At 46.8% G+C, this 20378-nt stretch overlaps 3 protein-coding genes across 10 annotated transcripts; all 3 read left to right on the top strand.

The window, feature by feature from the left end:
* Nucleotides 1-2805: 2805 nt before the first annotated feature.
* On the top strand, nt 2806-11456 carry LOC101063211 (gamma-aminobutyric acid receptor subunit rho-3). Of its 7 annotated transcripts, XM_029842679.1 has the most exons (13): nt 4413-4431; nt 5665-5777; nt 6565-6778; nt 8521-8588; nt 8674-8802; nt 8906-9018; nt 9123-9346; nt 9447-9529; nt 9627-9764; nt 10081-10233; nt 10339-10400; nt 10531-10662; nt 10814-11456. In XM_029842679.1, coding segments are annotated over exons 3-13 (1407 nt in total). In that variant the 5' UTR covers nt 4413-4431; nt 5665-5777; nt 6565-6776; the 3' UTR covers nt 11117-11456. The 7 variants fall into 7 exon arrangements, with proteins under 7 accessions (XP_029698538.1, XP_003968214.2, XP_029698539.1 ...); XM_029842678.1 differs by lacking the exons at nt 6565-6778; nt 8674-8802; nt 8906-9018 and adding an exon at nt 2806-3714 and having other exon boundaries at nt 4217-4431; XM_003968165.3 differs by lacking the exons at nt 6565-6778; nt 8674-8802; nt 8906-9018 and adding an exon at nt 2806-3714 and having other exon boundaries at nt 4195-4431.
* A 1627-nt stretch (nt 11457-13083) lies between these two features.
* LOC115251263 (soluble scavenger receptor cysteine-rich domain-containing protein SSC5D-like) lies at nt 13084-15454 on the top strand. The gene is made up of 3 exons (XM_029842865.1): nt 13084-14517; nt 14601-14664; nt 14874-15454. Exons 1-3 carry the CDS (start codon nt 13091-13093, stop codon nt 15021-15023), a joined length of 1641 nt encoding a protein of 546 aa, XP_029698725.1. The 5' UTR covers nt 13084-13090; the 3' UTR covers nt 15024-15454.
* Nucleotides 15455-17121: 1667 nt separating this feature from the next.
* Nucleotides 17122-19992, top strand: LOC115251270 (uncharacterized). 2 transcript variants are annotated; one of them, XM_029842917.1, is made up of 4 exons: nt 17122-17345; nt 17772-19232; nt 19316-19379; nt 19589-19992. In XM_029842917.1, the coding sequence occupies exons 2-4, from the start codon at nt 17782-17784 to the stop codon at nt 19736-19738; spliced, it is 1665 nt and encodes a 554-aa protein (XP_029698777.1). In that variant the 5' UTR covers nt 17122-17345; nt 17772-17781; the 3' UTR covers nt 19739-19992. The 2 variants fall into 2 exon arrangements, with proteins under 2 accessions (XP_029698777.1, XP_029698776.1); XM_029842916.1 differs by lacking the exon at nt 17122-17345 and having other exon boundaries at nt 17692-19232.
* The last annotated feature ends 386 nt before the right edge of the window (nt 19993-20378 follow it).

The following is a 20378-nucleotide window of genomic DNA, read 5'->3' as shown; positions in this document are numbered from 1 at the left end:
AATTTCTTCCAAAGTAGAAAATGGAGGAAATGGAGCCACAAAGTCAGTACAGATGAGTCACAGCGCGTCTCCTTCATTTGTCATGTCATACCTCGGACCCTGAGCGAGGTGGTCCAGGCAGGACCGCCATAAGAACTGCTGACTCGGCAGATGTACAAGAGGTCGGGGCGACCGTTCAGCCTCTTCAGACGGCTGTCGACCGTGTACAGCCCGTGTTTGTCCGCCAGCATGCGCGTGATCGGCCGCAGCTCCTCAAACGTGCGCGGTTCGGTCGTCCAGGTGACACGAGGAGCTGGGAAGACGTTGCGTACCGTGCACTTCATCTCCTCGTAGCCGCTGAGCCTCGACAGGTCTAGAGACAATCCCTGGATGGGTGCTACACACACACACACGCACACACACACACACATTGTCAAAATGTTTCTCAGCAGCACTTGACCAGATGATGGACTCCAAATGTCACATCCTAAAATAGCCTGACGGGCAGGAGAACGTCAGAACTCTGTTACTCAAACCCAGTTTGTTAAGTTGCTGTTTTGACTTGCGTGCACTCACCTTCCACCTTGACGATGACCTTTGCGTTCTGTTCACCCTCTGAGGTGCTCACGTGACACCTGTAAGTTCCTCGGTCCTTGAGTCCGCTTCTCCTGATGATCAGCGTGGCGTTGCCGTGGGATACCAGGGGTGGGTAAATGGAGCCACGCCCGGCGAGTTGCTCGTGGCCCTTATTTCTGCCGTCCTCGCTGCCATCGCCCCGTTTAAAGGTGTACACCCCCAGGCCCTGTCTGAACCACTGAATGGTTTCATTGCTGCCAGGATGGAAGCTGCAGGGGAGCACGCAGTCCTCCGACACGGCGCACACCACCGTCACGGCTGAAACATGAAGGGGACGGTCGGAGGGGGGCACTATCAAAAATCCCAGGCCTTTATTGTCCCAAACTTCCCACCAGCAGTAATCAGTATCCATTCAGAGACGTGAGGCATCTCTCCAGGAAGAATTTCAGTTCACAGAAAGAGGAAGTGGTGTAAAAGGGATGAGTCACAGCAGATTCTTTATGTTTCTCTTCCCTTTGTCGACTCTCATGTTTGGTCATGACGACTTTAGAAACCGACAGATGATTAAATGAGCATAAAGATGAACGTCTGCTATCTTTATTTGTTGTTATTCTTATTTTATCACTAACAGCTTCTGTGCTGCGAGACTGGAAGTGAAACTGGTCATTTACTGGTGCGTTTGTCCACCGACGTGCACGCGAGGCTCACATTTGTTCCTCTGTTCCTGGAAACTACGGAGTGACCACTCAGGTTACTGACTCACATCTGCAACGTGTGTAACAGCAGCGCTTTAATTGGCTGCAGCCTGCTGGCATCTAAAGTCAGGCAGTAATTTGACCTCTTTACGATTATTGCTCATTTTCAGGTTGTGTTTTTACAAAATAACAGGCAAGATTTGGATTGAGCACCCAATATTTAGGTTTAGGTCGGTTGTTCTTGTTCAGAAAGAGGCTTCGAGGTTCAGTAGAGGGAAACCTTTCTATGTGTCCTGCTCACAGATCTGTTGGACAAAGAAGCGCTTGTGTCCTACCTGGGGTTTTGTCCTGCGTGCTGAAGCTGATACAGAGGAGGAAACAGGCCCAGGTGTGTATCGCTGACATGATTTCCTTTTAGCCGCACACACTCCCGAGCCACAGAAACGCCTCCAGACCGTTCCTCAGTCCATCCTTTGGTCACGGTTGTCTCAGCCCGTCCTTCTCTTCAGCTTCTCCCGGCAGGAACGTTTTCCTAAAAGATTTAAATTCAGACACATACATGCAGAGGAAACACAAGAGGAAGAAATCTAATTAAAGGTACTTTCCCTATAAATGTCAGGCAGTGAAACCTGTCAGAACTTGCAGCTTTCTGAGTTGTCAGGAGGATCTGACCCTTCCCAGCCCTGAAAAAGCTTTTAAAACCACAAACTCACCTTAAATAAACTAAAGGAAATCAAGAAATCGTGGTTAAATGCTTATTTAAACAAACTTCATCAGAGCCCCACATTACATCACCACATCACAGAGCCTTTATACACAAAATAGACTGTACACTTAAACTTTATCAACTATTAGTAAAGGTAAATATGAGTTTTAAAGGGCCTTTAAGCTTCCTGGACTCTCTGTCATTGAAATAAAGCAAAGATTCCAGAAAGCTTCTAAAGCTGGAGGGAAAGATCCTTCGTTGACGTTTGCTAACACGGACAGGTATGAACACACCACTCCGACTGACGCGGCGATGACAGCCGGCCCGGACGACCGTCATCAGGGTAACGTCACCGAAACTTCAAACACTGACGTCAGCCTGCGTCTCGAAAGCAGCTTTTATTCGTTACTGAACACTAAAGGTTTTTATTTAATCTCAGCTGGACTCCAGTTTTAGTGCAGCGTCCTTTCATGTTGCAGCACGTGCACGTGCACACACAGGGATGCTCGGTGCTGCAGCGTCACAGTCTTGTTTTTCATTTGGAAGCAGAAATGTGCGACAGTTTTTTGGCACTATTAAATCTAAAATTAACTTTTTTAGCCTCTCTGTCACACACTCTTCAAAAAAATTAAGTTTTAATTCTTAAAGTGTCTTTAAAAACTGGATAAAAACTATTTTTACTTACAGAAGTTCAGTGGTTACTCTTGGGCGAGCGTGAACCAATGGGGTTAGACATCAGCTTCCTCTGTTCTGAGCCAAGAACCAAGAGTGAAAAGACTCAGCTGCTGCACCGCTAAGGAAATCCAGCAAAGAAAGTCAGAGCAGTCGAGCCTGGAGCTGCCTCCTGAGACTGAGTATGACTGGATCAGCAGGTTATTTAGAGAATAGGACACACACACACACACTCACACACGCACACACACACACGCACACTCACACACGCACACACACACACACGCACTCACTCACTTGCTACAGTGAGGTCACTCCAAATTCACACACACCCTCTGGATGGGTGGAGTGTGGTTTTGATCAGAAAATTTGAACACACACACACACACACACACACACACACACACACACACACACACACACAGGACCCTCCATCAAATGTCACTAGGGTTCACTTTCAAAGCAGAGCTGTTTTAGCGCCTGCTGCCCACCATCAGCTATGTGCTGCATTCTGAAAGCTCACACATGCTCACACACACACAGCCGCACAGACGCACACAGACGCACACAGACGCACACAGACGCACACAGACGCACACAGACGCACAACAGTAAAACAATATCAGATGACTCAACTTCGTCTAATTAGAACAACTCTAACGGTCGCTGTGGGCACCTGCAGAACCAGTCTGACCTTTTTTAAGTTTGCTTTTTATTATGCGCTAATCACCCAATAAATCAGTTTATTCACCACAACAAAGAGCGCTCACACACACACACACACACACACACACACACACACACACACACACACCGATGGCAGCATGAACCAGCTTTCACCACAGGAAACAGGTCACCTGCCAGGAAACAGAAGAGTTCTTGGCTGTTCTGTCTGTTCGACGTTAGCGAGTCAGTTGTCCAACAAACCCAGATTAATCTCCAGAGGAATTGATTTAGGAATTAGCAACACTTGTCTGCCTCATCATCATCATCATCATCCTCATCATGGCGTGGAGTTAATCTGGGAGGACCCTTCACCATCGCTGCAACCCGCCAACAGGGAGCTCAGGACAGGTGTGAGGTCAGGTGAGTCGGGTCAGACTGGCTTTAAACTTACCAACCTTTTTTTTAATATTCTCTATATATTAACACAAGCTGCTTCTAAACCTGTGCTCGTTTTCTCTCACATGGCGGAGGTGTGCTGTAACCTTATATAATCACACCAGGTGCCTGATTTTTCATTGTCCTACTGACAAAATCCTGATTACTGATGGGTTTGTGTGTGTGACTGTTTGTAGGTTAGTGAAAGATTGCGGTGGCTGTAGATAAGAGGATTAGGGTGGAATTAGTGTCATTCCTCTATCGCCACGAGGAATGGATTCATATTGATTTTAATCAGAGATAGAAGGATGCGCAGAAGCGCCGCTGAAGCAGACAGAGGCGGACGGCTGAGGACGGAGGAGCAGTGGTCAGAGGGATGTTCCTCCAGAGGCTGGAAGCCTGCACACACTCCGGCAGAACCGCGGACGCACGGCTGATGTGTTATGTTCTGATCCGGGATTGTAGCTGCTGACAGATGTGCCAACAGCAGCCGGAGTCTTCAGGTGGGCTCGCGGTGGCCGGGATGCCGACGCCATGTCCGTGGTGGTGCGGGAGCCTGTGAAAGATGAAGCTGGGAGCCGTGACCTGCCTGGTACTGGCCGCGGCCAGCGTGGTTGCCATGGTGACCGGCGGACGCAACTCTGGGCGGAGGAAGCAGAAGGAAGTCTTCTTGGAGGAGAACAGCAAGTTCAAGTTCGGAGGGTGAGATGACGTAAACTTTCGCCTCATTCTTTAGAAATTCGTTGGAAAGAGTTTGATTCCAGAGAATTTTCTTCTTAAAACCACATTTGGCTCTTTTTTTTAAATTCTAACGTGTGAGGAACCCAAATAACCTTCCTCTGCTGGGTTAGGGGTCAGCCCCGCCCCCATTGTCTGATTGACAGGTGAAACGCATCACAGGAATAACAGAGATTAGTGCAAACTAATACAGAGATGGCGTTTGCTGCGCTAAATACAGCTTTAATGTTTCACACAGGAAATTCTCTTTAATGGATTTGGTGAAATATTTGCTTTCAAAGTTATAAAGTGCAAAAACTTTGGAATCTAAACAGCAGAAACGTAGAAAAGCAGGTGGAGACGCATCCAAATACCTCACAGAAAAAAAAAAAGGAAAAATGGGTTTAAAATATGTGAAGCAGATGTGATAAAAAAAAAAACAAATCCATATTTTTGAAAGTCAGAGAAGTTTGAAGCTAGAAGGACGGTTAAAGCCAACGGAACACTCCGAAAGACTTTTATACAACAGAAAAACAACTTATGTGACGCGTTAAATTGAGAAAAACAGATGGATTTGTGAAATGATCAACAATTGATGTTCTTGAGCCTGGATCAAGTTCATGTTCCAAAACTATGACTCAGCACACACACCCACACACACACACACACACTGACTGACATATTTTTACGCAATTTTGTCGAATTCGATTGGACCAAATTCAAAAGGCCGACGACGAGAAAAGTGATTCTTGGTGTGTGTTTCCAACCAAAACATCAGCATAAAAAAGACAAAGACGACTGTTTAAACGCCATCAAGAGCGCGTCCAGCACAGCGTCCTGGTGTTTTCAGTGTAAGCGGCGTCTAAACTGCACGTGTGAGCGTCGAACCAGCAACCTGCCGGTGCTGCTGCTGGTTCTGCTCCTGGATTTTCTGGGTTGGATTATGGATCGACCTCATGCGTCACATCTGTGCAGCTGTCCTGCACAACAACGGGTTAATCCCACCACCTTTCAGAACATTTCAACCACACGTGGATGGTCCAGAACCACAGACCAGGCTATAATCTGCCCCAGCACACAAGTGGCTGTTATTACATAACCCTCCTTCACACATGATTATTTGTACATTCTAAAGATGCCGGCGAGACAAGGTCTGTTGGTTTTTTTTTGCTGGACGTGACGACCTGATCAAAGCGGCTGATCGTCCTGTTTCCGCAGGCGTATTGATCACAAACTGAAGAGGCTGGACAGCACAAAGACGCTGCTCATAAAGAGCGAACAGCTGCTGAGGATCGAGGAGCACGACTTCGCCATGAGGCCGGGCTTCGGAGGTGTGTGTCACACACACACACGCGCGCGCGCTCACACACGTGAACTCAATCTCAATGATGTAAAGTGGGTCAGTGCATTAAGATCGGCACGTCCGCTTACTGGGTGACCCAGTGCACCATCGGCGCCATCAACCTGCTGCACACCCACGTAGGCGTGATGAAGATTGATGTGTGAGTGGATTAAATCACCCACCGTCACAAATGAAATGAGGTGTTTTGTTTGTGTGTGTGTGTGTGTGTGTGTGTGGGCAAAGACTTGGGCTGTGAGAAGTCGATGTAGTAGATATACAGCGGCTGTTGGCAGCATCAGGAGCGCGTGCTCGTGCGGGTGATGTGCATTAATCTGGATTATTTTCCATGTCTGGAGCAGATGGAGGGTTGGCCATCAGTATATCACAATAGGTGCAATCTGTGTCTTTACGCCGCGCCGCTGAATCTCTTGATTCCAACTGAAATCATCGTTATTTTCAGCTTTTCCAAATGGCGTCATTTCGTTTTCATTTCGTCGCGACGCTGAACGCGAAGACGTTTCCTCCGGGAACGTACGGCTGCTGTCGGACACATTCACAGGATAATCATCCAGAATATAACACACTGCTGCCGGTTAAAGAAATAATCGGGTTTAATACAATATTACATCAAACACACAGCATCTAAGTCCATACAAATCTATTAAATCTAAATATGTTATTATATATGTTAATATTAACCTGATTCATCAGCAGAGTAGATTAATTCTTGGGTTCATAATAAAAGAAATTTGCACATATTTCATCAATGAAAACAGGTGGATTGCAGCTTTCTTTCCATTTAAATGTGCGTTGCTGCTGGAACCTGAGAGTTTGGACCTGCTTTGAGCCTCTTCACCTGCGGCCCAGATGTTCACGTCAGTGATGGATGGAGCAGGAGGGGTCGGATCAATGGTGTTGATGTTGGCCCAGACCAACCGTGTAAACAGGAACCAGCGGCCTCCTGCCATCACTTGAGGAACACAAAAGGATGTATGACATGTATCATACACATTTTTAGCTGTTTAAATGAAGACAATGATGTCATTCTTCTGCTGATGGCAGCTGCCATTGTCTTCACACACCACTGCAGTTTACTGTGTGTGTGTGTGTGTGTGTGTGTGTTCCCTTTACCTTCTTCACCCGGGACCACGTTCCACACTGGTTTTTATTAGAAAGGGCCAGAGTTGAACCAGTTTAACCTCTTTTTTCGAGCACATCCGCCGCCGCCGTTTCATGTATGGCGTTCCGTGTTAGAGGAGGAACATTTCTTCAGCCTTCAGGAGTAACACAAACAAAACTCCTTCCACCAAACGCCTGCATGAAAGCAACTTTTCATCCCTGCAGTCTTCTAAATAAGCGGCTGGAACACTGGAGAGGCGGCACTTCTTGGTTTGGTTTTCAATGTGGGAGGATGAAGGAAAGTAAACACGCGCTTGACTTTAAAATGAAAAAGCTCAGGTGTGGATTATCAGGCTCCAAACCGCTCTGGTTGGCTTATGGGCTGTCAGTGTCTACAGGTGTGTTCATGCTTCCCTCATCTGACCCAGCTCGCCGCTCCACCTTTACCTTTGACTGGACTGAAAACCAAACAGATGGAAACCTGCGTTCTGCTGCCTATGTCCGCATGAATTGATCCATCTGCAGCGTTGCATTCGGGGATTAAAAGATTTAAAAAAAATGCTAAGCGCACAATATTTGGGGACAAAAAAAGATGGAACTGTAAATCTGCTCGAAGCACAATTTGTGTTATTAGAACAAAAGGGCAGCCCACTAACAGAGGTGCTGTAGTTTCACCCAGAAAAGCTCCAGAGTTGGAAAAATCTGGTCACTGGAACAGCTGAAAGCAAACAACTGTTGGATTTCATCTTTATTTTGACTGGCGGATTGATTTGGGGTTATTTTGGGTGGATCCTCCAGCGTTTGCCTTAAAACGCCAGAAACAGAAGAATGTGCCTCGGGCGGGTTCATTCTCTCTGCCGGGGAAACAGGCTGAGCAGGAATGACCGTTGTCCCCCCGGATTTCAGGTGCAGAAAAAAGCCGGGGTCGTCAACACAAATAGCCAAGAACATGGAGACTCGACTGGCTGGAAAATGTGTGAGAGGATTTAAAAACTGTTTAAACTCGGTTCTGAAACTCCCTCAGTAAAAGACAAAAACATTCTTTGAGTCGGTGGGATGAGAGAAAAGTAAGAGTGACCTTCTCTTTCAGGTTTTTCCAGCAGCAACAGAGGTTGCCAGGGTAACGATGAATGTTGTCTGTGTGTGCGGGTGTGTGTCTGAGGTGAGAGTTGTCAGAAGACATTTAGCTGTTTTCAGTTGGCTTTTCTCATCTTTAAACGGGGGAAAAGTCCCCCCCAGTCTCCCAGATATAGAAGATGTTTCCACTTCTCACTGAAATCCTTCCTGAACTTCGTGGGTTTCAGGAAAAAAGAGGCCAAAAATAATGAAAACCTGCTTGACCGCAGTGACATCCTGTGTTTTTATTTGATTTTTTTTCCTGGTGCAGCTGATGGTTGTGGGCAACTGTGGTTGGTGCTCAGAGGGCCTGTTTTCCTCTTTGGGTCTTTCGGGTTTAAACAAACTGAAGCTGCTAATGAGACGGTGGGTGTGATGAAGACAAACGATGGTGTCAGGAGAGGTTGACCGCACAGTCACGTGGGAGCAGAGGCCGCCGGCACGCCGTCTGTTTGAGCTGCAGCCGTGGTTGTGTGACGTTTCTGCCGTGGTTTCAGGGGCGGCCATCCCCGTGGGCATCGACGTGCAGGTGGAGAGCATCGACAGCATCTCAGAGGTCAACATGGTGAGAGGCCCCCACCTTTATTATTACGTCCACTGAAACTGACGTCTCTGAGCACCTTTTCCGTTCTCCTACTACACTTTCAAAGACGCACTTCAGGCTCTGACATCACTTCCTGTCAGCTTCCCTGCTCTTGTGTGTGACCCCCGACATCTCCACTTTCATGTAAACCAACCACTTACTGGCTGTTTCATGGAGTTCCAGCGGTCAAGAGGAGGTGACTGGTTTCCACGGCGCCCTGTGTGTCTCCACCCAGCTCAGATTAAACACCTTTTCATCTCTAACATGGCAACAGTTAATAATGTACACGGGTGTCACAGCGGCGACGCCGCCTGAAAGGACACGAACCCTCAGGATGATGACTGTAAACTCTCAGATGTTTGGACAGAATCCTAAATCGTGTAGATTCTTGGCCAGAACAGAGCTGATCCGTGTAAATATGTTTATAATAAATAAACATATTTATGAACACATCAAAATGTATTTGGATCGATTTTGTTTTGTCTGTGGTTGGAATCATGATGCGTTCACTTGCAGGACTTCACCATGACCCTCTACCTGCGTCACTACTGGAAAGACGAGCGGTTGGCCTTCCCATCCCAAAACAACCAGAGCAGGACCTTCGACTCCAGGCTTGTAAAGAAGATTTGGGTACCTGACGTCTTCTTCGTGCACTCCAAGCGCTCTTTCATCCACGACACCACGATGGAGAACATCATGCTGCGCGTGTATCCTGACGGGAACATCCTTTTCAGTGTCAGGTACAATTAAACATCACACCAACGAAGAAGAAACAGACCTAATAACTTATTATTATAGAGCTGTACAGCAAACACAGCACGATGCATTCATGTGTCTCAGGGTCACTGTGACAGCGCTGTGTTCCATGGACTTCAGCAGCTTCCCTCTGGACACTCAGAACTGTTCCCTGGAGCTGGAGAGCTGTGAGACACACACACACACACACACACACATACACACACACACGAGTTTGGTTTCCCATGCAGAGAAGAACTCTTGTTCTCACTTTCTTCCCCTCAGATGCGTATAATGAGAATGACCTGATGCTGTACTGGAAGAATGGGAACGATTCTCTGAGGACTGATGAAATCGTCCTGTCTCAGTTCTTTATTGAGCAGTTCCATGCCTCCAGTGGCCTCGCTTTCTACAGCAGTACCGGTGTGTGTGTGTGTGTGTGTGCGTGTGTGTGTATGTGTGTGTGTGTGTGTGTGTGCGTGCGAGCGAGCGAGATAGAGATAGTGAGTGTCAGATAAAGAATGTGTAGTTTAATAAGGCATTATACCGCCATCTAGTGGACACAATAGATATAACGCAAACCCAGTAACAAACCGTATGTTGCGGGTGACATTATATTTGATTTAATGTTCCACTGGACAATTCAGAGACAATTAGCCAGACAATCTGCATCCTGCTTTAGAAATTAGAAATGCTGAAGTGATAAATCTGTGGTTTTACCTCCCTGTATATCTGCTAGGTTGGTACAACCGCCTGTTCATCACCTTCATCCTGCGGAGGCACATCTTCTTCTTCATGCTGCAGACGTACTTTCCCACCATGCTGATGGTCGTCCTGTCCTGGGTTTCCTTCTGGATCGACCGAAGGGCCGTTCCTGCACGTGTCTCTTTAGGTCATTTTAAATTGTGTCTATAATGGTGTTTTTAATAATAGTGAAGAAACTGTTGTGGATGTCCGACCATGCAAAGAACTTCATAAACATGTCCGTCTCCTGCAGGTATCACCACAGTGCTCACCATGTCCACCATCATCACAGGTGTGTCGTCTTCCATGCCTCAGGTAACTGCTTCTGTGGCTGCGTGGTGCCTTCAGGGACTTACATTAAACTCCCTCAAATATATACTTTTGGAGCAGGATATGTGTACCTGAGTGCCCAGGTTTTTCCTCTTTGTGCTTATTTTTGACTCAGGTGTCGTATGTGAAAGCAGTGGACATCTACCTGTGGACCAGCTTCCTGTTCGTCTTTCTGTCTGTGATCGAATACGCTGCTGTAAACTACTGCACCACCCTGGAGGAGACGAGGAAGATGAAGAGGGGGAAGGTCAGCAGCGATTATAGCAGCAGAGTTTCTGTCAGACTTAAATAAGATTAACAGAAATGTATGAGTCACTGTCTCCCTCTAGTGGACAACAATGTGAACTACAACCGGTGGTCAATTATAATAATAATGATAATTTTCTGTGCTGTTTCAGATTCCATCCACCTTTAATGCCACCCAGGCAATGGCCTTTGATGGCTGTTTCCATGACAACGAGATGGAGCTGACTCCATTCCCTCGCATGACACCCACCTTGACTTCTGACCCTCTCGCCACTCCATCCCAGGTGTCGGACACGAGGCCCATAGAGGGGACTCGACTCCGCCGACAAAGGTCTGTACGGGAAAACGTGGATCTGCTGGTGAGCAACAGCTACCTGATAGATTCATACTCGCGTCTGGCGTTCCCTCTGTCCTACCTGCTCTTCAACACCATCTACTGGAGCCTGTATTCCTGAAGGTCAGAGGTTTCATTGACCTGCATTCCATCTTTGGGAAACCAACTCGGTATCTTATTTGTTACAAGGAAATCAGGGTAAAACCTGGAACTTCAAGAGATGCTGATGCCAGACTGTTAAGGAGTTTATTTCCTTTGCTCAATGATCTTTTTTTATCTTCACATGAGGTGAAACACCTGAGTTAGTGTCAGCTGCAGTGATGTCCTGTTTCATGCATGTGGGTTTTTGCGTAAAATACTGACACAATATTTACCACTAAACCTGCCATGTTGTTTGTAAACCCTCTGTTTCGTGCATTAATACTGCATGTTTAAAATATTGAATAAAGTTTTATTTTATACGTTTTGGGCTATCAGACAGTATCTTTTTTTTATCCTTTATTAAATAGAAACATGGTGGTGTTTGTATCCTCTTGTTTGCTGGGGTCTGGCTATTTGCAGGTTTCTGGAGGCCCAGTCTGGGTAACCACATGTTTTGAGATGACCCTGTTCCTTCTTCCTGCCTTCTTTAGCCCAGTTAAGGTTCTGATTCCACCCAACTTGTGTTCCAGTGGGGGGTGAGAGTCAAATGGGAGGTGCTGATCTGTGTGTGGGTTTTCTGTGAATTTTCTGAGCTTTGTGTCCTCCATCTTAACTGCACAGTCCAGGAAGGCCAGATGAATGTGATGTAGTCATCTGGATAGTTGAGAACGCCTTCAATTCTTTTGTTAGAATCTTGACCCAGGTGTCTTCACCATATCCGAACCAGTGGCTTGGGGCGGTTCCTGTGAAGGATGTCGGGCTCGGGTTTCAACCTTCTCCCAGTATACTGTAGACTGGCAACTACGGGAGATACTGGTGAGCCCATTGTGCCACCATGGTTCTGCCTGTAGAAGCCTTCTCTGTACTGGAGGTAGTGGGTGTTCAAACACAGGTTCCAGTGTGGTGCAGATTTGGGCTGGTGTTAAGTGTTCTGTCTGGAAGGTTGTTGTCCAACAGACGGCGCTTGTGGATGGTCTCTATTGTCTTGGTGGTGCACGTGACGAGTCCAGTGGACACAGAGCTCATATGAGGATAACTATGACCTGGATGATTGAGACTCGTCTCAAAACTGGGAGGATATTCTGACATCATGCCAAGAAATTGATCAGAAACTGTCCAGAAACACAAGTTTATTGAATACAAGCATTGTGAAGCTGCTATGAAAGAAGGGCTCCAATGTTGGACTGTAATGAGCTGTCAAGATGTTTAACATTCAATTTCATGCTTAACGGTTGCATCGCCATCGTAGAAGAATCATAGCAAAATATTTGGGTAATAATTTGGGACACGGTGGGGTAAAATTGCATTATTAAATTATTTTTAGAACAAATTTTACAGTACGTCATATGTGCAGCAATTTAACCCACTCATACATTTATGTTTTTGGCTTCAATGCAAAGCACAGCAGCTTTAAACACTTCGCATGAGATTATTTTTGTGAGATCAACAGATAAAAGGCCATTTTGGGTTGTAAGCTTTGATTCAAAGTAAAAAGTCTTCATATTAAAGTGTTGCTGCTACACCTACATACATTAACCGTTAAAGGTTGAGCTGAAACCACCGTCAGATCTGCCGCCTCATTCTTCGATCCTTCCACCGAGCATCACCCTCTAAGATAGACAATCTACTTACTGACGTGCACACGCGTTAAAGGTACAAAGGTAAGTAACTGGGAGTTAATGGTTGGGTCACAGAGAAGCGGGTGGGGGCGGGGCTTGTGTACCATGTGCTGGCCCTTCAAACTGTTGCCTAAGTCGGCCTTGCTCACGCTCTGATGATTGGCGGGGGCGTGAGCCCTTCACCTGTGCTAGTCTTGGCTGGGGGGGGGGGCGAGGCGGGACTTTCCTCTTTCTCCACGAGGCTGGATTCAGCGAACGGATCTGTCAATGACTTTATTTGAGTGTGTGTGGTCATGGCAGTGGTTTTTTGTTGTTTCTGCTTCAGGCTGCAGAAGATGGGGTGTTCCTGTAGCACTTCTTCTGACGAGTGGAGTGACAGCGACAGTGACAGCAGTCTGCCAGAACTCCCACCCTACATTCGACGGAGCACGAAAACGGTGGAGCTGAGGAAGCACACCTCCGCAGTAACCCAGCATGCATGTTTGGATAAGGAGGTTAAAGGAGACAGCAGTGGCACATGTGAGGAAACTCTTGAATCACATCCCCGTGTGGCGCTGCCCAGACTGAGCACAATTGGAGAGGAAAACAATCTAGATGGGTCAAAGCCGTCCAAACCAGTCCACTCAACTCTTGTTGGGCCACCGTCCATTGCTTTCATGATGACTGAGGCATCAGGTGACCAGCAGAGGCCGATGGTAGATCCAGAACCGCAACGCGGTGATAAGGATGACACTGATGACCTCGAGAAAGCGCCGAACCAGTGTGCAATAGATGAGCCTGGTCCATCCACTGTTCGTCAAAACGGTTTATTACCAACACCTAACCCTGAACCAGACACTGGTTTATTGCCACCACCTCCTCCTGAACCAGACACTAGTTTAATGCCACCACATACCCCTGAACCAGACACTAGTTTAATGCCACCACCTCCTCCTGAACCAGACACTGGTTTAATGCCACCACCTCCTCCTGAACCAGACACTGGTTTAATGCCACCACCTCCTCCTGAACCAGACACTGGTTTAATGCCACCACCTCCTACTGAACTGTCTGTAGCGAGTGAGGTCAATGTGGTCGCGGTATCCTCACCACATATCGATCAACAAACTGGCCGTGGAGCCACCAAATCCGAGATTCACTGGCAGGACAATGCGGCGCTCAAACGTCCTTGGCTTCCAGTGAATTCACGCGTAAGGAAAAACCCAAGCCGAGATGAGGGTGATGTGCGTCTGACCACGATGTCCTCACCGATGTCCTTCCATCACACCGATGTCACGACTTCGTCTGTCAATTTCGACAATCCGGGAAAATTGTACCATCAAGAAACTCGCCGTCGATCCAACAAATCTGAATTTGACTGGCAGGACAATGCAGCGCTCAAACGTCCGTGGCTACCAGCAAATTCACGAATATGGAAAATCCGGAGCCGAGAAGAGGGCGATGGTCCTTCAGTCTTAATTTGCTTTTATAACGCACCTGAAGACCTCGGCACCCCGAGACCTGAGCGTCACCATGTTGGCACTCAAACTTTGCCGCCTGGTGCTTGTGGAGATGCTTCCACTCCATCTTCGAAGATTCACTCCGTCTGTCCTGAGCAGCGAGTGATGGCTGAAGGGGGCGACAGCGGGGACAAGCCGAAGGCAACGATGTGGTCCCAGCGCACACCCCAGGCTGAGTTCCCACAGAAAGGCAGCCGTGGGGACTTTCCAGGGCCAGTGTTGGAGCCCCGGCCCTCCAAGAATATTCAGCCAATGTTAAATCGGTAAGTTTATGGTTCCCACCCTCGCTCGCACTTTATTTCACGTGTGGAGCACTTGGTAACACCTGAGTCTTGTTCCTCTTCAGGAGTGCGGAGAAGAGTTCAACAACCAAGGCTGACGACCAACCAGCTCATCCGCCAGCACAGCAAGTAAGTTTTGCGTGTTCAGTTGTTTTTGATGCTTGATTTAATTGTGTCCATTCATGTTACTCATTCATAAATTGAATGCCCTGATTGGTCATAGACACATCAACATTTATCAGCAAAGACCCCCGACAGGACAAATGCCTCAGGTTACAGCAGACCTGTTGCAAAGATGCTCATGGTTGAAACTAAATCCTTGTGCTCTGGCTTTTCAGGTGGGCTCCAAACTGACCTACGCACAGGTATTGAGGATGCCACCACGTAAGCGTGCCCCATTCCCAGACCTTACCCCACCCTACCCACAACAAGAGCCCCAATCAGCTGAGACTCGTCGTCCAACTAAATTGAGATATGCAAGGCTTTGAACGGACCACTATGGATATTTTGTTTTTAGTCTTTACAAAAGAAGCTGAACAAAATCTGCAACTCTTCAATTGTTGCTTTAGGGGATTTTTTTTTCTTTTTTTTCTTTTGTTTTTTGTTTTGTTTTTAAATCCAGGTTCTTTTCCCATGTTTGATTATTCCAGTCTGTACAGAATGTTCCAGTGTTTTTCTTTTAACAGACCTGCATAATTGATGCTCATAATTCTGATTTCTTCTATTAAAAAGCACTGAGCAATATGTCTGTTTGCATCTTTTTTTATCTAATGTTAGTACTGAGTTTGTTAGGCTTTTATTTGAGTTAATCAGGAGTGAATTCTGAAAAAAGTTTTATTTTATATGTTTTGGGCTATCGGACAGTATCTTTTTTTATCCTTTATTAAATAGAAACATGGTGGTGTGTGTATCCTCTTGTTTGCTGGGGTCTGGTGTTGGATCGCAATACCTCCCGTATTGTAACTGCTAATCCGCGTGTTCTTTGAATGAAGACTTCAAGAAGAAAAATGGCAATTTCAAAATGTATTTGACAATAGAACCAATTCGAGATACAAATATTACAGAGCTTCGGGCCAGTTCATAACCCTAGCAACAACAGAGTCAATTGTCAGGGCATGAAGTCTGACAACCTAACTATCCCTTGGCCCAGTCTTTTATAGTAACACACATGCAAATTCACAATGTTCATGCAATCCAATCCAGATCCCCTGCTGGGATGGCCTCGTCCTCTTCCTCCAGTCCCATTTGGTGTTGGTAGAGTTCTTCTTTTCCATTGTTTTCCCAGGTGGCCAGATCCCATTCTTCATGCAAATGTGATCATCAACCCCCCTGATGTCGCGTTTTCAATGAGTGTTTGACACCCCCTGCCTGACTGGCTCCTGAGATTACAGTGGAACAAACAACAATCCTGTGAATGGAATGTCTCTGTTCTTTATTACATTTGCTAATGAGTCTACCTTGCCTAACTTCTAAGAGAAGACAGGAACATATGGTGAAACACATAACAACAAGATAAAGACAATTCTCAACACTGGCTATTTACAAGTTTCTGGAGGCCCAGTCTGGGTAACCACATTTTTTGAGATGACCCTGTTCCTTCTTCCTGCCTTGGGTTGTGGTGGCTACTTCTTTAGCCCAGTTATAAAGTTCTGATTCCACCCAACTTGTGTTCCAGTGGGGGATGAGTGTCAAATGGGAGGTGCTGATCTGTGTGTGGGTTTTCTGTGGACCTCGATGCTGAGCTTTGTGTCCTCCATCTTAACTGCACAGTCCAGGAAGGCCAGATGAATGTGATGTAGTCACCTGGATGGTTGAGAACGCCTTCAATTCTTTTGTTAGAATCTTGACCCAGGTGTCGTCACCATATCCGAACCAGTGGCTTGGGGCGGTTCCTGTGAAGGATGCCGGGCTCGGGTTTCAACCTTCTCCCAGTATACCGTAGACTGGCAACTATGGGAGATACTGGTGAGCCCATTGTGCCACCATGGTTCTGCCTGTAGAAGCCTTCTCTGTACTGGAGGTAGTGGGTGTTCAAACACAGGTTCCAGTGTGGTGCAGATTTAGGCTGGTGTTAAGTGTTCTGTCTGGAAGGTTGTTGTCCAACAGACGGCGCTTGTGGATGGTCTCTATTGTCTTGGTGGTGCACGTGACGAGTCCAGTGGACACAGAGCTCATATGAGGATAACTATGACCTGGATGATTGAGACTCGTCTCAAAACTGGGAGGATATTCTGACATCATGCCAAGAAATTGATCAGAAACTGTCCAGAAACACAAGTTTATTGGATACAAGCATTTTGAAGCTGCTATGAAAGAAGGGCTCCAATGTTGGACTGTTATGACCTGTCAAGATGTTTAACATTCAATTTAATGCTTAACGGTTGCATCGCCATCGTAGAAGAATCATACCAAAATATTTGGGTAATAATTTGGGACACGGTGGGGTAAAATTGCATTGTTAAATTATTTTTAGAACAAATTTTACAGTACGTCATATGTGCAGCAATTTAACCCACTCATACATTTATGTTTTTGGCTTCAATGCAAAGCACAGCAGCTTTAAACACTTCGCATGAGATTATTTTTGTGAGATCAACAGATAAAAGGCCATTTTGGGTTGTAAGCTTTGATTCAAAGTAAAAAGTCTTCATATTAAAGTGTTGCTGCTACACCTACATACATTAACCGTTAAAGGTTGAGCTGAAACCACCATCAGATCTGCCGCCTCATTCTTCGATCCTTCCACCAAGCATCACCCTCTAAGATAGACAATCTACTTACTGACGTGCACACGCGTTAAAGGTACAAAGGTAAGTAACTGGTAGTTAATGGTTGGGATCAGTTGAGCTCTGCTGGCAACTCTGCCAAAGTCTAAAGGTTCTCAATATAAATTGAATTCTGCTAATGTGGTTGCGCTTCTTGTCAGTGCAGACTCGTGCGCGGGGCTCGTGCACATGAGGGTTAGGCTGGTTTGATGCAAGTCACAGAGAAGCGGGTGGGGGCGGGGCTTGTGTACCATGTGCTGGCCCCTCAAACTGTGGCCTAAGTCGGCCTTGCTCACGCTCTGATGATTGGCGGGGGCGTGAGCAACTCACCTGTGCTAGTCTTGGCTGGGGAGGGGGCGAGGCGGGACTTTCCTCTTTCTCCACGAGGCTGGATTCAGCGAACGGATCTGTCAATGACTTTGTTTGAGTGTGTGTGGTCATGGCAGTGGTTTTTTGTTGTTTCTGCTTCAGGCTGCAGAAGATGGGGTGTTCCTGTAGCACTTCTTCTGACGAGTGGAGTGACAGCGACAGCGACAGCGACAGCAGTCTGTCAGAACTCCCACCCTTCATTAGACGGACCACGAAGACGGTGGAGCTGAGGAAGCACACTTCCGCAGTAACCCAGCATGCATGTTTGGATAAGGAGGTTAAAGTAGACGGCAGTGGCACATGTGAGGAAACTCTTGAATCACATCCCCGTGTGGCGCTGCCCAGACTGAGCACAAGCGGAGAGGAAAACAATCTAGATGGGTCAAAGCCGTCCAAACCGGTCCACTCAACTCTTGTTGGGCCACCGTCCATTGCTATCATGATGACTGAGGCATCAGGTGACCAGCAGAGGCCGATGGTAGATCTAGAACCGCAACGCGGTGATAAGGATGGTGAGGAGGTACGTGTTGTACTGACGGATCCGCATCAGGTGTTTAAACCACAAACCCCCAGCTGCTACAGCATACGTTCCATTGACACTGATGACCTCGAGAAAGCGCAGAACCAGTGTGCAATAGATGAGCCTGGTCCATCCACTGTTCATCAAAATGGTTTATTACCAACACCTAACCCTGAACCAGACACTGGTTTATTGCCACCACCTCCTCCTGAACCAGACACTAGTTTAATGCCACCACCTACCCCTGAACCAGACACTAGTTTAATGCCACCACCTACCCCTGAACCAGACACTAGTTTAATGCCACCACCTCCTCCTGAACTGTCTGTATCGAGTGAGGTCAATGTGCGTCTGGCCACGGTATCCTCACCACATATCGATCAACAAACTGGCCGTGGAGCCACCAAATCCGAGATTGACTGGCAGGACAATGCACCGCTCAAACGTCCGTGGCTTCCAGTGAATTCACGCGTAAGGAAAAGCCCAAGCCGAGATGAGGGTGATGTGCGTCTGACCACGATGTCCTCACCGATGTCCTTCCATCACACCGATGTCACGACCTCGTCTGTCAAATTCGACGATCCGGGAAAATTGTACCATCAAGAAACTCGCCGTCGATCCAACAAATCTGAATTTGACTGGCAGGACAATGCAGCGCTCAAACGTCCGTGGCTACCAGCAAATTCACGAATATGGAAAATCCGGAGCCGAGAAGAGGGCGATGGTCCCTCAGTCTTAATTTGCTTTTATAACGCACCTGAAGACCTCGGCACCCCGAGACCTGAGCGTCACCATGTTGGCACTCAAACTTTGCCGCCTGGTGCTTGTGGAGATGCTTCCACTCCATCTTGCAAGATTCACTCCGTCTGTCCTGAGCAGCGAGTGATGGCTGAAGGGGGCGACAGCGGGGACAAGCCGAAGGCAACGGTGTGGTCCCAGCGCACACCCCAGGCTGAGTTCCCACAGAAAGGCAGCCGTGGGGACTTTCCAGGGCCAGTGTTGGAGCCCCGGCCCCCCAAGAATATTCAGCCAATGTTAAATCGGTAAGTTTATGGTTCCCACCCTCGCTCGCACTTTATTTCACTTGTGGAGCACTTGGTAACACCTGAGTCTTGTTCCTCTTCAGGAGTGCGGAGAAGAGTTCAACAACCAAGGTTGACGACCAACCAGCTCATCCACCAGCACAGCAAGTAAGTTTTGCGTGTTGAGTTGTTTTTGATGCTTGATTTAATTGTGTCCATTCATGTTACTCATTCATAAATTGAATGCCCTGATTGGTCATAGACACATCAACATTTATCAGCAAAGACCCCCGACAGGACACATGCCTCAGGTTATAGCAGACCTGTTGCAAAGATGCTCATGGTTGAAACTAAATCCTTGTGCTCTGGCTTTTCAGGTGGGCTCCAAACTGACCTACGCACAGGTATTGAGGATGCCACCACGTAAGCGTGCCCCATTCCCAGACCTTACCCCACCCTACCCACAACAAGAGCCCCAATCAGCTGAGACTCGTCGTCCAACTAAATTGAGATATGCAAGGCTTTGAACGGACCACTATGGATATTTTGTTTTTAGTCTTTACAAAAGAAGCTGAACAAAATCTGCAACTCTTCAATTGTTGCTTTAGGGGATTTTTTTCTTTTGTTTGTTTTGTTTTTTGTTTTTTTTAAAAATCCAGGTTCTTTTCCCATGTTTGATTATTCCAGTCTGTACAGAATGTTCCAGTGTTTTTCTTTTAACAGACCTGCATAATTGATGCTCATAATTCTGATTTCTTCTATTAAAAAGCACTGAGCAATATGTCTGTTTGCATCTTTTTTTATCTAATGTTAGTACTGAGTTTGTTAGGCTTTTATTTGAGTTAATCAGGAGTGAATTCTGAAAAAAGTTTAATTTTATATGTTTTGGGCTATCAGACAGTATCTTTTTTATCCTTTATTAAATAGAAACATGGTGGTGTGTGTATCCTCTTGTTTGCTGGGGTCTGGCTATTTACAGGTTTCTGGAGGCCCAGTCTGGGTAACCACATTTTCTGAGATGACCCTGTTCCTTCTTCCTGCCTTGGGTTGTGGTGGCTACTTCTTTAGCCCAGTTATAAAGTTCTGATTCCACCCAACTTGTGTTCCAGTGGGGGATGAGAGTCAAATGGGAGGTGCTGATCTGTGTGTGGGTTTTCTGTGGACCTC

Source organism: Takifugu rubripes, chromosome 10 (genome assembly GCF_901000725.2).
Source record: "Takifugu rubripes chromosome 10, fTakRub1.2, whole genome shotgun sequence".
Lineage (NCBI taxonomy): Eukaryota > Metazoa > Chordata > Actinopteri > Tetraodontiformes > Tetraodontidae > Takifugu > Takifugu rubripes.
Note: the sequence above shows the minus strand (reverse complement) of the source record. Positions and strands in the feature narration are given on the sequence as shown.

Excerpts from the sequence above, each read along its gene's own strand:
- LOC101063211 (XM_029842678.1), top strand. The coding sequence starts at position 4,295 with ATGAAGCTGGGAGCCGTGACCTGCCTGGTACTGGCCGCGGCCAGCGTG. Across the intron at positions 4,432-5,664 it reads AGCAAGTTCAAGTTCGGAGG|GCGTATTGATCACAAACTGA; the intron begins GTGAGATGACGT and ends CTGTTTCCGCAG. Across the intron at positions 10,401-10,530 it reads TGTCGTCTTCCATGCCTCAG|GTGTCGTATGTGAAAGCAGT; the intron begins GTAACTGCTTCT and ends TTTTTGACTCAG.
- LOC115251263 (XM_029842865.1), top strand. The coding sequence starts at position 13,091 with ATGGGGTGTTCCTGTAGCACTTCTTCTGACGAGTGGAGTGACAGCGAC. Across the intron at positions 14,518-14,600 it reads ATTCAGCCAATGTTAAATCG|GAGTGCGGAGAAGAGTTCAA; the intron begins GTAAGTTTATGG and ends GTTCCTCTTCAG. Across the intron at positions 14,665-14,873 it reads CTCATCCGCCAGCACAGCAA|GTGGGCTCCAAACTGACCTA; the intron begins GTAAGTTTTGCG and ends CTGGCTTTTCAG.
- LOC115251270 (XM_029842916.1), top strand. The coding sequence starts at position 17,740 with ATGGCAGTGGTTTTTTGTTGTTTCTGCTTCAGGCTGCAGAAGATGGGG. Across the intron at positions 19,233-19,315 it reads ATTCAGCCAATGTTAAATCG|GAGTGCGGAGAAGAGTTCAA; the intron begins GTAAGTTTATGG and ends GTTCCTCTTCAG. Across the intron at positions 19,380-19,588 it reads CTCATCCACCAGCACAGCAA|GTGGGCTCCAAACTGACCTA; the intron begins GTAAGTTTTGCG and ends CTGGCTTTTCAG.